We start from the raw sequence: 16,778 nt of genomic DNA, 5'->3' as shown, positions 1-16,778 counted from the left end.
AAAAAAATACAAAAAATTCCACTGATTCTTGAAGTGAATCTATCGTAAAAATACTATGAATCATGATAATTGACAACATAAAATATTTCAAAAATGTTGTATGTGGGTAGTCTTATTATGCCTTAAATAGAGTCAAAGAAAGTGCAGGTTTGTGATAAAAAAAACGTATTCCTTTATCCACGCAAACAATTGCTTCAAAAACTCGGTTATTGGCCCCAAAACATACCATTTATATTATTGGGCCCGTGCATAGCACGGGCAACATTATCTAGTAAAATTATAAGATTAAAAAGTATTTTATATGTTTGATATACCTTTTATAAAATTACAAGATTCAAAAGTATTTTTTACTTTCTTAAATTTTATATCAAGTTAAAAAACGATAAATTAATTAAAACGAATAAAGTAATCATAAGTCAAAAATATTGATGAGTACACCACTCATTAATATAAAAAAGTTAATATATTCCAATTAAAATTCTGCTATGTTTTGTGCATAGTAAAATTAGTTGCATAGGGAAGTGACTTGTTGAAAGAGAATATTAGTTTGTTTTTGCATCATGAATAGTCACTTTTGGGAAATAATCAACCAAAAAAACGTGTGGATTTTTCGAGATAATTGATTTTGTAGGTTACTTATATATATATTTTTAATTTATAACTTATTTATAAATTTTTATTTTATTTTTATATATAAAAAAATTAAAAATATTATTTTGTTTCTATTTGCTCTGTTAATGGACAAGAAATTTCATTTTCTTGAAAAAATTTCGTATCTTTTGTAGGTCATCTCAACAATCACAAGACTATCTTTTAAGGATCACCAAATATTCGTTTAGAAAATATTCGATTCTCTATTTAATTAAGGGTCAACAAATTTTATTTCTGTTCTTAGAGGATCTATATATTTTTTTATATATGAGTTTATTTTTTTTATTTCAATCAATATCTTTGTCGTGTTGGGAAAAAAACGTGGGAGTTACGTGTCTTGTATGACAGCATCAATGCAGCTTCCTCTTCAATCAAATTTAAAATAAATATAATTCGAAAGGGTGATTGAATTGGTATAGTAGAGATATCTCATAAGGAAGATTGGGGATCGAATTTCACTTAATTCTTTTTCAGTTGGTTGAGTTTGATATAACGAAGGGATAAGACACAAGTACCTCCTTAGACTATGGCCGAAATTTCAGACACACCTTAACTAAATTAAGGTCTTATTACCCCCAATCTTATTTTTATGCAATTTTGTACACCTTTTGGCTTACGTGGCACACTCCGTGACTCCACGTAGTTGAGACGCGTGAGAGATGTTTGGATGTCACGTAAGCCAAAAAGGTGTACAAAATTACAAAAGAGATGAATTTGGAGAGGGGGTAATAGGACCTTAGTTTAGTTAAGGTATGTCTCTGAAATTTCGATTATAGTCTTGAGATACTTATGCCTTATTCCTATAATGAATGTTGAATCATGTGTTCTTGAAAATAACTCTATTATTCTTTGATAAAATAATCATAACTTTTCAAGAAAACTCGAATAGATAAACGGTTTGAACAACTCAAATTGCTACAATTTACATATTGGATTATTAGCCAAATTCTTTATATATGGGAAGATACACAATTTCAAAGTGAAGTCATATGTTATCTAGGACGTTCTTTTCTAACATTTTCAATTTTGGGTTTTAGCTTTCTTTGACCCATTTATGATTTCAATTTTCAAAGTTACAAATAAAGAAAAAATCAAAACATATACACTTCAAAACAATAGCAAGCAAATTATGGCAGCTGATATAACTTTATGATAAATTCATCCTATCTATCATGTTACATTATTTCACAAATTATACGTGATCGTTTTAATTTCAAAATTATAATAAAGAAGAGGGAAAATGCATTTAAGAACTATGACAAGCAAGCCGTAATAAATCGATATTAATTTTTTATTATATTCTGACTAACTATCAATTTATCCCTATTTAGTACTTTAAAATTTATTTAAATTTTGGATCTTAAATCTTTTCTTACTTAGAACTATATTAAAAGTACTAACATTAATATTCTAAAAACCATTACTTTTACCTCATAAATTTTTACTTAAATTATTACAAAATAAAAAAATAAGTATATTCAAATTAAAAAATATTAAATAATAGATACATTTACTAAAGTAACTTTTTAATCTTCCTATATGAAATTCTTATCATTTAGATAAATATAACATTTATTTTAATGTCAATTATTATTTTTAAATAATTTTTATTTTTCTTATATATTTTTTTTGAGATTCAAACTAGGTAAAGTTTGTCCGATATTTTAAAATATATTTTTTTATTATATTAATATAAAAAATTACAATTTATAGCATTTTTGACTAGTTTTGTCAAGTTCACAAAAAAAATTAGAATTATTCTACTTTAAAATATTATATAAAGAATTATGAAACATCAAAACATGATCATGGCCATTAATTTATTATCATCACATGGCAACATCCTACAATAGTATTGATGAATAATCATGGAAGGTCATCACTTTTCAAATTTAGTATAAATAAGTCTTGTTTCATTTTCAGAAATAATGACTCACTTTGAAAATCAGCCTCTTTCTTCTTTTCTTTGTCTAAAAATTCATTTTCATAAATTTCATTCCTCTTTTATTGTTGATGTTTAAGCTCAAATATCTTCATGTCAAAATATCCTTTTGTTGAACAGTCAAATATCTCATGTTAAAATTCCTTCATCTTTTCTTTTTGATCTTGTACAGACAAAAATGTTGTGTTTGTGTCAAAATTCTTTATTTTTTTGTGATCTTGCATACTTAATGCATGTTATTTTGATTATAAAATAAAAAAAAGATTAATCGTCTACTACCTACATTCACCTCTTTCCATTCACTTTCTCTTCCACTTTTTTTCTTTTTAGATTTTGTCCACCATTTTAAATTTGAATCTTTTTCAACTAATGACAAATTAAATAAGGGAGAAAAAAAAGGAGAAAAATAATGATGACATTCATTTATAAAAAGTTAGTTCAATAAAAGATGATTTAATTAAGCAACTATATACGTATGTATACTCTGCAATTTTTCGTTTGTGTGTATCCAAAATTCAAAAATAAAAGAATGAAAATAACATTTTATTTCCTATCCCCACTCACCATGAAAATAATACAAATTAAAAGAATGAACATATAAGTTCATTTCAAGTTTGAATCCTTGATATCCTAATTAAGATCAAGAGATTAAAAAAAGGGATAAAAAAAGGGAATGAACAAGAAAATTGGTTAATTGATAGAAAATTGGTTATTAATAAAAAGTAATAATCTTTTTTAGATTGACAATCAGACGGGGCGAGTATAAAATTTTAGTTAGATCCCCAGTTAAGATTTGAGTTATAATAAATTGAGGATTGATCTAAAATAAGTCAATAGGAAGATATCATGAAATTAATAATTTTTTAATATTATTTTCAAGCGTATCGGGTCAAAATATGAATCATATGTAGTTTGTATTATATATTTGAGAAGTGTTTAAATTTGAACCATTGCAACATAATAAATAAATATTTAATCATTTATTTTACTTTAGGAGAACTATTAAAAATAAGGGCAAGTATGAACCAAAGAATAATATTGAGGGTATTTTTTAATCAAAAACTTAACGTCAAGAGTATTTGGGAGCCGAACTGTGTCTGTAGGGTAATTTTGTACTAATTCACCTTCAATAATTGAGAGACATTTTAGGCCCTTCCCCATAACTTACTAAAAACACTTTTTAACTTGAATATTAAATTACTACTCCCTCCGTCCCCTTTTATATATCACCTTTTTACTTTGCACTTGCATTAAGAAATTATGTAACTTTACCCTTCTACCCTTATTTAATGTTTTCTTAAGTCAACTTTATAATGCATGATGAATACATTTTTTCAAGATTAATTAACTACTCTATCAAGGGTATAATATGCAAAATATGGTAATTTATGCATAAATTTTATAAAATGACAAGTATTATGATCCATCTATTTATAAAAAGGAATGACATATAAAAAGGAACGGAGAGAGTATTATACCCCAACTTAAACACCTAATTTAGTATATCTTCTATATTTTAATATCTAAATTTATTATACTATATTATATTAAAAAAAAACATTTTTTCACATTAAAGGGTAGTAAAGTGACATTTTGATTGGTCTTAGCTATATCACACATATATAATTTGATATATATACGTACAATGCACATATAAAAAATTTGTATTTCATAAATACGCAAATTGTAGCTATGTTTTGTAATTACGCGCTCGGAGATCCCTTGAACAATTTCTTGGAAATTCACACTTTTGGGTTCGAAACTTCCAAGCCCAACTAAAAGTATACAGGCTTGACAAAAAGTCAAGGCCCGTCATTTAAAAATCTAACTCCCAAATCACCTCACCCACCTTATTTTGATTCTTCTTCATTTCTCCATTACAAAAAAATCCTCTTCTGCTGAGCAAAAAAAATCACACAAAAATGGGCGATCAGATAGCCAGAGGTGAAGAATTCATGAAGAAAGCTGAGAAAAAACTCAGCGGGTGGGGACTGTTCGGCTCCAAATACGACGATGCTGCAGATTTGTTCGATAAAGCTGCGAATTGCTTCAAACTCGCTAAATCATGTGAGTTTTATCAACTCAAATTGTTTTGATCAACTTCAGTAATTGTACTGATTAACTGTGATTTCAGTTTTTTAATCGATTTCTGGTGTTATTTGTTGTTTTTAAATTTGCTAATTCGAGCTGATTAAGAGTGTTTATTTTAGAATTTTATGAAGATTACGATGGTCTGATATTTTTCAATTGTTAATAATAATTATTAGTACTTATCAATTCTGAGAGAAAATTATCAACTTAAGTACTGTAGTGATTAACTGTGATTTCGTTTTTTTTTTTGGATTTTTATAATTGATTGCTCGTGTTATTTTCTGTTATATATACTACTTATAAATTAATATTTTTTTTCTAATTTGAGCTGATTAAGAATGCTTAATTCGAATTTATGAAATTGTTATTCTTATGCCAATAATCGGTCTGTTAAAGTAATTAGTTGTCATATGCATTCAATTATGAGTAATTTTTTGTATGATTCTTTGTGTACATTTATAATGAAACTTTTGCTAGGATTTTCACTCTGATTTAGTGGTAGAAAACACACCTAAGCTATCACCTTTTCGAGGGTTTCGTACATCAACTATCCATTGTGCTATTTACCTACCTAAACTATCACTTTCTCGGGAGTTTCATACCTCAATTATCACTCCCTTTGTATTAAAACACAACTCGATGTTGAGTTGGCCTACACACGTCTGTTGTTGGGAACAAATATTTGGCCAACTCAACATCAAGATGTGTTTTAATACAAACAGTGTGATAGTTTATATAGGTAAAGAGAATAATGAGTAGTTGAGGTTATGAAACTTGCGAAAGAGTGATAGTTTAGGCGTGATTTTGACCGTTAACTGTAGTTAATTTAACCATTACTAAATATATTGTTGGTTGATTGATAGTATAGATTGTTTTGGAAAAGATGTTTGCTGTTTAATTGAACTTGATCCAGCATTTATGTTTGTATTTGTGAAGATTGTAATACTTAGAATGCTTACTATCGTTCCATCAAAGTTTGTCACATGCAATAGAGTATGAGTACAGCCACTAAAAGGTAGCATTTAGCTGTATTGTTTCTTTTGGTGAAAGTATTAGGTAACAATGAAAGTTATATTACTTTCTCAAATTTCTGATGACTGGAATGGTGTACATTTATGGAGAATAATCTAATGTCATAATTCCAACATGCTACTACCATTCACTGGGTCAACTATTACTTTTGAATTAATGCACAAAGTGTTTGATGTATGCACTATCACCTAATTTATCTGTGTGCTTTGTGAAAGTCGGTGAATTGAAACTGAGAAGTGGAAGAAAGGATATTCCTTAGTTAGTTTCTCATATATGATGGATTTGTTTGGTAGTGCAAAAACCGAAAGAATATAATGTAGGAAGGCCTCAAATTTTTGTAGAATCCTTAGTTTTAGAGAACTTGAGCCGAGGTATATCGGAAACAACTTCTCTACCTTCACAAAGTAGGGGTAAGTCTACATACACACCACCCTCCTCAGACCTCACTTGTGGGATTACACTGGGTTTGCTGTTGTTTTTAGTTTTAGAGAACTCCTAATTTGTTTTTTCCATAGTAGAATTGAACAGGTTTAAATGGGGCAAAATGGGTACAGAGGATCATATTGGGGTTGAGCATAGCAGTAGTAGTTGTTGTTCCTGTTTTTGTAGGATCTATCAGGGAAGGGTTACTGTTTCATAAAGTAGATCAACTATATGGTATGACAAAAAAACTGCATATTACTCTTGGAATGTTGGTTTTTCAGGGGATCGAGCTGGAGCAGTATATGTCAAATTAGCGAGTTGTCATTTGAAAGTAAGTTTTTTATCCTCTTGAATGACTTGTCTATATATCAACCACATAAATAGGTAGTAAAATGGTTATGGACTCACGATGACGAAAGGTAAGTGATGCTTCGGACTTAGAAAATCTTAGGCCAAACTAAATGTTGATCAGTGAAGACAAGAAAGCTTTCAAGTGTAGACGACTACTTGTACTTGAAATTCCATTTCTTCATCCGGTGGGAGGGTTTAGAGCCAGTTAAGCCAATAGTATATCTAGCAAAAGCTTTAGTAACACTAGCTACATCAGTAGATCATTGACTAGCATACCCCCTCTGAATAGTCTACGTGGGCCCTAGTTTTATTACTATTAATTCGAATTAATCCAGTAATGCATCCACGCACTGGGAAAAGGCTGACGCGATAGAAAACCACTAGTTACAAAGCACGCCTTTCCCTTTCATTTTTCCTACAAACTCAAATTCTTGAACTATTTTTTCTTATCTTTTCAGTTGGATAGCAAACACGAGGCTGCTGGTGCTTATGCTAATGCTGCTCATTGCTACAAGAAGACAAATATAAGAGGTTGTGTGTTGCCTTCTTATGCTTCTTGTCCACTTCTTTTATGTTGCGGAATGTCTTATGTGCTCCAAAATAATGTGTTGTTGACATCCTTGGGATATATGTCCATTGCGCAGTAGATTGAAGCTCTTTTAGATTTCTTTCAGTAGGAACTCTTTAAAGGGTATTTTGTACAATTTAGTAATGAAAAAAGCTTACTTGTCCCAGAATTGTGGTCTATGCATGGTCGTTCGTATTGTAGTTGATTTTACTGCCCTCCTATTTATATATAGTTTCTCTATTGTCCTTTAACAGCTGAATAATCTCCTTTATTTGTTAGCTTATGGCAAATGCTAAAAACATAATACTAGCAGTATTTAAATGCTTCCTGTAAAGATGTAGAAAGAATGCATTGTCCCAACTATTGGGGTTGCTGAGCCCACCTGCCCTGTGTAGACCTTTTGGTAAATGACTTGGTATATTTTATAAAAAATAGAAGCAAAACTCTACTACCATATCAGTTTATCATTTCATGGTCATACTGTTTGTAATCATCATGTCGAATTCATATTTTCATTCATCAGATATCACTTCTGCTGAAAAATAACTATTTATGATGTACCTCTTGCAGAGGCAATATCATGTCTAGAGCAGGCAGTACACATGTTTCTGGACATTGGAAGGCTAAATATGTCTGCAAGATATTACAAGGTACAACTATATTGTCGGTGAGAATCCGGATGTGCTCTTTGATGTTTTCAATAGCCGTACTGTGTGTTTGGTCAAAATTCTTTTCTAGTGTAAGGTCCAGTTTTTTGGTAAATCTTTTGCTTAGTCTCTTCAATTTATGTAGAAATTTAAATTTTTATACCATAGGAAGGTGATAAGTGACTGTCTAACGTAGTACATGGTCACCCCATTTCATTAATGATTATAGATATTGTGTACGGTTATTTGGAGTGTATCTTGATAGCTTGGTTGCAACTGAAAGATACATAATGAATCTGCCATGTCCAGGAAATTGCTGAGTTATATGAACAAGAGCAAAATTTGGGGCAGGCTATCACTTATTATGAGAAAGCAGCTGATCTTTTCCAGAGTGAGGATGTAACAACAACTGCAAATCAGTGCAAGCAGAAAATTGCAGAATTCTCTGCTAAATTAGAAAAGTAAGATTCTTTGTCTGGAAGTAGTAATTTAGTTTTTCTAAAGAAGAATAATTGTGTTTGGCAATTGCAAATTCATTGCTGAACATGTAAATGTCGACACAGTTGAAGACAAAGGCAACTTGTTAAAAAGTGGACCTAGAAACTGCAAGAAATTTCCCTTGAGGACAATTTCTGGATAATCTGGGAGGTCCGAATTTGATACTAAGATTCCCTCTTTATCTTATATATTTCTCTGTGGAATTATCGAATTCTATCCTAATCTCTTGGAGTACTGGTGCCATAACTAATATATGGGTTGAGAAAGGGAAAAGATATAAAAGGAGTCAGAACTGATAATTAAGAAAAGAAGTCAATTCCAAACTAAGAGTAGAAATGTTCAGTAAATGCCATTTTAAAAGCGCGGATAATTTAATAAGTTATAAATGTTAATAAGCTAATGTTCAACTTCTAAGTTCTAATTGCTCCATAAGTAAGAATAACTGAAATTTTGCCTTGTAAAAAGGATTAACTTAACATTCAGAATTTGTCACCCAGATATCAAAGAGCAATTGAGATCTTTGAGGAGATAGCACAACACTCCATCAAGAACAACTTGTTGAAGTATGGAGTTAGAGGTCATCTTCTGAATGCTGGTATTTGCCAACTTTGTAGAGGTGATGTTGTTGCAATTAACAATGCATTGGAGCGATATCAGGTAAATGTCCTTCTTGTTAAGTCTCTAAGATTACAACGGGACATGATATGTTTAAGTAAATAATACATCCTAACTTGCAGGAACTGGATCCAACATTTTCAGGGACACGCGAGTGCAAGTTGCTAGTGGTATGCCATATCTTGTATTTTAACTCAAGCATGCGAGTTCTTTTATCTTGATCCATTCTCCATCTCTTTAAATCAAGTTTTCCTGCCTTATCTGTGTATATAGCAAGTACATACTGTATTAAGTGTTTAAATTGTTAAGACTTTATCAAAAAAAAAAAGTGTTTAAATTGTTAAGAATTATCCAAAATATGAATTGTCAACTTTAATGTGGTTGATCCTCAACTTAAATGCAGACAGGGGAAATGTATATATGGGGTTGAATTACCAGGACACAGAATGGAGTTTCATCCGCGGGTTGACTTGTGTCTGATCTTTTTGTTACTCCTTTTTTTTTCGAGGCATACAATTTGCACATTTATTAATCTGGGCAAGGGTAAACTGATGTGATAAAAGTGCAGATCTTAACAACATATTGGTAAATGGGGGTTTGTGAAAAACCAGGAGAAATGTCTATGTAGTATTATTTAATCGAAGAGAACTTTTGAAATAGATAATCAAAATCAGAAGAAATTGGCCGCAGAAATGATTTCCTTGGGACATAAGCACAATGCTTGCTAACCAACATAGTTACTAATATGATGAACCATCAATTTGAGGTCCATCTAAGCGAGTGCCAGAGCAACTGTGTTCTCTCGCTTGATACCATAGTTATTTCTTTCAGGATCATTATGTGTTCCAAATATGATAATATAGAATTAATTTGGGAGAGTACTCTTGCAATGACAGGATTTGGAAGCTGCTATTGACGAGGAAGATGTTGCAAAGTTTACTGGTTGTCTCAAGGAATATGATAGCATGACAAAGCTGGTAAATTTTAGTTTTCTCCACTTTCCTTGCCCACAAAAAGATACCAACTGCTGATAATTGTAAATTTTAGGGTTTCTTCTTTGTGGTTTTGGCTCATGTATATTCCTATCTAGTAACTCCTTAGTAGTATTTGAACATCAACGTCAATCCTTACTCTACATAGCAGAAAAGTTGCTCAGAGTTTTTTCTTTTCTCTAGCACTTTATGAGGTTATAAACTCCATTTGTGCTCCATTATGAGATTGCGTTGCAGATTTTATGAAACCACATAGAAGTAGTTTCATTTCAGGATTGATTGATGTTGCAGTTAACCTTCAGGCATTGTGTGAATATATTGGGATCGGAACTTAACTGCAGAATTGTTCATATAGATGTTATATGTAGTAACTGGTAACACCTTTGGCAGTTCATTTTATGTACTCTACTCGATAGTGCCAGACTGCCAGTCCCACGCGACTAAACTAAAGAAAGGAATCCTTTCGTTTTCTGGATATTTCAGAATGTTTACTTTCTAAAGCTTGTTTTCATATTTCACTCATCCAAGTGAGATAGGAATTTCATACTTCGTTGGCTCAATCAACCTAAACACACTTCACTATTCTTTTTTTTAATTGTTCATCGCAATACTTATGTCTTTTCTTTCGTCTCCCCACACCTTACAGGATGAATGGAGGACAACACTTCTTTTGAGAGTGAAGGAAGCGTTGAAGGCGAAGGAGCTAGAGGAAGATGATCTTACTTAAATTATTCTTATATGAAACTGGTTTGTAAATTGCATTATTTGTGATTCCAAATATTTCTACTTGGTGATTGTTTTCTTATCTCATGCTACTTAATTTTTAACATTTCATTTTGTACTGATTGAGTTTGACAAGGTTGTAGCCTGGTAGCTAATATTAATGGTTTCACACAATATTAATATTAATTGATGGAGTTTGATTACCAAATTCAGAGGTAAAACAAATTCAATATATTGTTACATGGTACCGGTTGCTGGAGCGAGGTAATATGTATCCCGTGAAATAATTGTATCTCAAGTTAATAATATTATATTCACTTACAAATCTCTAATTATTTTTTTTCAAGTGAATACATGTTCAAATATAACTAAAATTATACTTTTCTAGAAGTAATCAACCAATGAAGAAAAGATAATTTAAAATCAAATTGTAATTAGTTCACTAAAATATACTTGCGCCTTGAAGTAAATAATCTTAATTGTTTTTTCTAGAGTTTCGATTCATACATCAACCTTATAAAACAAAAACAGGTTGATGCACAAAACATTTTAGTCATAGTGATCAGAAGAGGATGTTACTCCAAGAAAAAAATGCAAAATATATATTAATGACTGATTACATTATCATAATTCGTACATAAATATAATTTTACTATCAACCTTGTAACACACTTCATTTTCTTCTTCACTCATGTAACTCCCATCTCCTTATATCCCAGAATATTAATCTAGATTATATAAAAAAGCTTCTAAAATATATCTAAACATAGAAAATAACTAAGAAATTCTATTATTTTCTTAAAAAATATTTATTTTAAGTACTTTCTCTTATTTTTATTTTCATTTTATGTCCAATATTTATGTTATGATTCAACTAAATTCCAATGACTCGAACCTCAAACATGATATTAACTCCTCCTAAATTTATTTTCATCTTTCCCGCTACATTGCCTTCTGCAAAACAAAACCAAAGGCATTGAATATTTTACGGGTGTGATACTATTTTCGTCCCTCCATTTTTGCTTCAAACAAAAAATGATACTACTACAAATCTCAAAACAAAAATTGTTGAATTTCTCTTCAAATGTGGGTGTGATTCGACCTAGCCAAGGTCACCATTATTATTATCATCATCATCAATGGCGACAGCGGCGGCAACATCAGTGAAATTAACCGGGGAATTACCCGGTGCCGTTAATGAAAAATGTTATGCAGAAATACCTCTTCATTCACCTGGTATATGGGGTTTACCCAATCCGAGTTTATTCCTCGATTTCAATTTGCCGCTGTTGCTTCTCCAATTAGCCGTCATTTTTATCCTCACACAATCCCTTCATTTGGTTCTCAAGCGCATCCGTCTTCCCCGTCTTATCTCTGAGATTTTGGTATTATTTTCCCTCTCTCTCTTCACATTTATTCATAATGTTGTTGTTATTTTTTAAAATCCTGGTGTTAGGGTTAGCTTCAGGCTATGGGAAATGCAAATAGTAAAAAAAGAAAACTACTTTCCTCTGTTTAGATTACACAATTGAAATTTTGAGACTTTTAAACTTTTGTAGCTTTTAAGTTTTTTGAAATAAAATTTATATATTAGGTTATAAATCACAAAATTAATAGCTTGAAATATTTTAAAGAGGGAATTTCGGTGAAAGAAAAACTTGGTTGAGTCTCGAAATTCCAACAGTGCCCTATACGTTGGGACATAGGGAGTAGTTTTTATAATAAAATAGTAAGTTGCGCAGACTCTTTACTTTCCAAAAACACACTACTTTTGGAGAATCTGACACGTATTTTGTTGTTGACATTTTTGAGGAGTCCGAGCAACATAGGTTATATATGCTCGGTAATGTTTTAATGCATATAACTACATGAACACACAAAAAGACACGGCTAAATCAAGTTTCTCTAAGCCTTTGTTAATCTACACTGCAACTTGTTATTCTTTTCCTTCAATCCTAATGTTTCCTTTTATTTTCGACTGGAAAAAGAACGAAAAATCTTGTATTTCCCCTCTCCTGATTCCCAACATATTGTTCTTGTTGCATCAAAAGGCTAAAGTGGTGGTTCTTTAGACTACCAAAGGCACGAATGCTAAATTATATGAAAATGTGTACTGAATTTCATTTATGCTTGTCCTCCCAAGGTAGGGGTAAGGTTTGCGTACACTCTACCCTCCCTTGACCCTACTTATGGGATTACACTGGATATTATGTTGTTGTAGTTTCATTTATGGTTGTATTTAACTCGAGATTTGATGGTATTGTCTTCCACCTACAGGCAGGTATCATACTAGGACCAACAATGCTAGGAAAGATCCCGAACTTTACGGAGAATTTATTCCCACAATCAGGAGAAATTTTCATAGATTTAATGTCAAAAATTGGGTATATCTTCTTTATATTCCTAAGTGGAGTGAAGATGGACCCAAAAGTGGTGTTGAGAAGTGGTTCAAGGGCGTGGACAGTAGGATTACTTGCTGTCATTCTACCAGTTGCCTCTTTTGCGAGCTTGTATTTTGGATTCTTTTCACAAGATGCAAATATGCACAGATATCGACAACCAGCCACCCAAAGTATTTTCTTGATACAAGGTTTGATTGCATTTCCTGTGGTTGCATCTCTCCTTGTTGACCTGAAAATCATGAATTCTGAGCTTGGTCGTCTTGCTCTGGCATCAAGTTTGATCAGTGACTTATTTAGTAATCTGGGGTTGACTATCTTCTCCACCCTTAGAATTGGATTATTGGCAGAGATTACGACGGTTATCTCTGTACAGTCTTTTGTTCTACTTCTTGGAATAATCTTGCTTATTGTGTTTACTGTGCGACCTATTTCACTCTGGGTCATCAAAAGGACTCCAGAAGGCAGGCCTGTAAATTCCGTTTACATTACTTGGGGATCTGTCTGTGTCCTGTTAGCTGTGATTCTTGTTGATAATGCAGGGCTTAATTACCAATATGGTCCTTTTATCCTAGGTCTTGTCATACCAGACGGTCCACCTCTCGGGTCAACATTGGTAGATAAATTAGAAACCTTAGTATCTGGTATGCTTGCACCTCTTCTGATTACTTATTGTGGTATGAAAGTAAATCTTGTTGATTTGTATGATCTCGTCTTCCTGAATTGGGTATGGGTTATGGTGTTCTTTTGTCTCACCGTGAAGTACGCATCAGTTTTCCTTCCAGCATTGGCCTGCAAGGTTCCCCCAAAAGATGCTGCGGCTCTTGCCTTCATCATGACCTCACAAGGTGTTATTCAGATGTCTTTTTACTTGAACAATGTTATTAATCAGGTAATTATTTAATTATCCTTTCAATATCTTAATATTGCTGTTCCATTAATACAGTTTTGAGATTGTGTTGCTGAGCCTGCAGTACGTGCTGTAACGTATAAATGTTTTCCATGGAATATTACTACAGTTTCTTTAGGCATAATACATAAATAAGCCTTTTAACTTGGTCTCATTTCACATTTATGCCCTCCAACTTTGGATGTGCACAAGTAAAAACTTAAACTTGTATAGAGCTGAACAAATAGACATACACGTCCTATGTGGCATCCTACATGACAATATGTGTCCTACGTGCTAATAACCTTTTTCAGCCAGACTTCTAATTCCGTTTTCTCTTCCCCTTTATTGAAGCACAGACAGTTGATGGAGAAACCTTTTCCATGCTAACTGCATCTGTATTACTCATAGCTGCACTCTCACATTTCTGCGTTGGAACACTCTATGATCATACAAGGATATATGCCGGTTATCAGAAAAGAGACATCCAACATGCTTCAAGCAATTCTGAGTTGCGCTTGCTTTCATGTGCTCATCGATTTGATGATGTCGTAGGTGCCCGAAAGATCTTAGATGCTTCTTTTCCATGTAAAGAAAGTCCTTTATCTGTGTATGCGCTACACTTGGTGGAACTTGCTGGTCGAGCATCCCCAGTTCTAATTGATCATCAGCTTGGCCAAAAGAATACTTCTGGCGTTGCTCGATCGCAAAAGATGGTGGAAGTTTTTATAGCATTTGAAACTCAGTTCTTGGGATCTGCTAGTACTCATTTCTTCACCTCAATGTCACTGCCAAGGTTCATGCATCAGGACATTTGTTCACTTGCATTCGACAAGTTAGCGTCCATGATCATACTCCCGTTTCACAGGAAATGGAATCAGCAGGGGAAGATTATCTTGGACAGCAGTAACTTGAGAACAATCAACAATAATGTATTGGACTTGGCCCCTTGTTCTGTAGGTATCCTAATTGACCGTCAGAAAATAAAACGTCTAGCAAGTCAATCCGGTAATGAGTCATCAATGTATCAAGTATCCGTGGTTTTCATGGGAGGCAATGATGATCGTGAGGCGTTAGCTTATGCTAAACGTATGTCAAGATCACCTGAACTTCAGCTGACTGTGGTTAGATTCGTGTCATGGGACATCGACGTACGTGAAAACCAGTGGGATGCTGTACTTGATGCTGAGATGTTGAAGGAGGTAAGACTTCTTGGTCAGCACCAGGATAACATTGTATACAGAGAGGAAAGAGTTAAAGATGGAGCTGAAACAGCTTTAATCATACATGCTATGGAAGAAGCCTTTGATCTTATCATGGTCGGAAGGCGTCATCGCGACGATCTACAACAACTATTAGGGCTTAATGAGTGGAATGATTTGCCAGAACTTGGACCAGTTGGTGACATGCTTGCAGCTGCAGAGATCAATAGACCAGTTTCAGTCTTGGTGGTGCAGCAACAAATTGTTAAGAACAAATGAGAAGAGTAATCCTTCATTTGAAGCAAATAGACCAAAAAAAAAAAAGTTACATATGTAAATGCCAAATTTCTTTGTGTAGATTTCATCACACAATTAAAGTTAAGGCATATGTCTATATGTAAATTAACATTTGAATTTTCATGGCAATACAACATCACACATCTCTCAATCAATTGCTCTAATTTTTAGTTGGGATAATAGCATTATTGACACATCAATTATTGGTAAATTCTGAGTTTGGTCTACCTCAGCTCTGAGAATAGAAGTGGTTCATTTTCTTTCTATACACAATTCACGATTTTATTGGTGTTCATGTTGGCGATTTCTAATGTGAATTTGTGATATAGTATGACTCTGCATATTTAACCTTCAATAAATTAAAATGCGTGATTTTGGTCCTTATATCTAAGAAATATGTGATATTTTGAGTATTTTAAGAACTACATACTCTTAAATATAGATTAACAATACAAATTTGAAAAAACTAGGATATATAATAATAGAATAGGATATAAATTTAAAAGGAATGTATATATGTTAATAGAAAATTATGATAACTCATTGATTCATCTGTTATTTAAATACATGTATCATTTATAAGTTTATCAGGTTAAAAAATTGTATCATAGCAAGTTCCTCAATTTAACCTGACCCGACACGCTTTGAACCATAAAAAAGTGAAATAGAGATTTTTGAACTTGATAACTAAGAGTTTGATATATATCATATTACTAGTTTTTTGACACGTGCGTTGCACGTGATTACCAATTCCAAAAATATATGTTATAGTAAATAATATTGTTTATTTAAGCAAAGATTTGAATAATAAACTTAGTACAAAATAATATTGCAGATTTTTTTGTGAATGTTCAATGTGGATCATCATATATATCTCTTATTCACGCGAACATATGAAGATTGTCAATGAAAATTTTCAATAGTTAAATGAAATAATGTTTATATTTCTTTTAATTTGATGAGGTTCAATCATGTAATTAGTTGCATCTCACTAATATTACCTTGTAGACTATATTTGTTGTGTATATAAAAATTAAACTAATACAAACTTCAATTGGCGTTATTACAAGTCATTTGAATTTTTCTTCGTCTAAAATACTGAGATATTAAGAAACAGTATATAAGTAAAACAAAAGGGCAATGTTTATATAGTATTAACTATTTTGAATAAAACTTTCCGACAATCTAAACTACATAAGTAGCATTGATTAAAAAAAAGTCATTTTTTTGTCTTGAGCATAAAAAAAAAACAAATCGTGATAATTCTCTAAATTTTGGAAAAAGATATTCAGAAGCATATATCTACATCACAAGAGAAATTGTTAACAAAAACAAATGAAGTTAGTCTACATCATCTTAACTTCATATATTGGAACATTACATACTAATGTGTATATTAAGCAAACAAATAATTATTATATCATCAAAATTATATTATTTTTCTCAAGTACTCAAGGT

At 32.0% G+C, this 16,778-nt stretch overlaps 2 protein-coding genes across 2 annotated transcripts; both read left to right on the top strand.

The window, feature by feature from the left end:
* The first annotated feature begins 4,430 nt into the window (after positions 1–4,430).
* Positions 4,431–10,707, top strand: LOC102581624 (alpha-soluble NSF attachment protein-like). The gene is made up of 9 exons (XM_006365262.2): positions 4,431–4,660; positions 6,421–6,470; positions 6,949–7,021; positions 7,629–7,708; positions 8,015–8,166; positions 8,701–8,860; positions 8,941–8,988; positions 9,715–9,795; positions 10,457–10,707. Exons 1-9 carry the CDS (start codon positions 4,516–4,518, stop codon positions 10,535–10,537), a joined length of 870 nt encoding a protein of 289 aa, XP_006365324.1. The 5' UTR covers positions 4,431–4,515; the 3' UTR covers positions 10,538–10,707.
* Positions 10,708–11,529: 822 nt separating this feature from the next.
* Positions 11,530–15,463, top strand: LOC102581293 (cation/H(+) antiporter 3-like). Its single transcript, XM_006365261.2, has 3 exons — positions 11,530–11,918; positions 12,811–13,824; positions 14,181–15,463. Exons 1-3 carry the CDS (start codon positions 11,673–11,675, stop codon positions 15,300–15,302), a joined length of 2,382 nt encoding a protein of 793 aa, XP_006365323.1. The 5' UTR covers positions 11,530–11,672; the 3' UTR covers positions 15,303–15,463.
* Positions 15,464–16,778: the final 1,315 nt, after the last annotated feature.

This window comes from Solanum tuberosum, unplaced genomic scaffold, assembly GCF_000226075.1.
Source record: "Solanum tuberosum cultivar DM 1-3 516 R44 unplaced genomic scaffold, SolTub_3.0 scf00543, whole genome shotgun sequence".
In the NCBI taxonomy this organism is placed as follows: domain Eukaryota; kingdom Viridiplantae; phylum Streptophyta; class Magnoliopsida; order Solanales; family Solanaceae; genus Solanum; species Solanum tuberosum.
The sequence above is the reverse complement of the archived record's forward strand: the minus strand, read 5'-3'. Positions and strand labels throughout refer to the sequence as shown.

Bases quoted from the DNA above. Each gene is read 5' to 3' on its own strand.
- LOC102581624 (XM_006365262.2), top strand. From the start codon at position 4,516: ATGGGCGATCAGATAGCCAGAGGTGAAGAATTCATGAAGAAAGCTGAG. The intron at 4,661-6,420 runs GTGAGTTTTATC...TTGGTTTTTCAG, and splicing joins CTTCAAACTCGCTAAATCAT to GGGATCGAGCTGGAGCAGTA. The intron at 8,989-9,714 runs GTATGCCATATC...TTGCAATGACAG, and splicing joins GCGAGTGCAAGTTGCTAGTG to GATTTGGAAGCTGCTATTGA.
- LOC102581293 (XM_006365261.2), top strand. From the start codon at position 11,673: ATGGCGACAGCGGCGGCAACATCAGTGAAATTAACCGGGGAATTACCC. The intron at 11,919-12,810 runs GTATTATTTTCC...TTCCACCTACAG, and splicing joins GTCTTATCTCTGAGATTTTG to GCAGGTATCATACTAGGACC. The intron at 13,825-14,180 runs GTAATTATTTAA...ATTGAAGCACAG, and splicing joins TGAACAATGTTATTAATCAG to ACAGTTGATGGAGAAACCTT.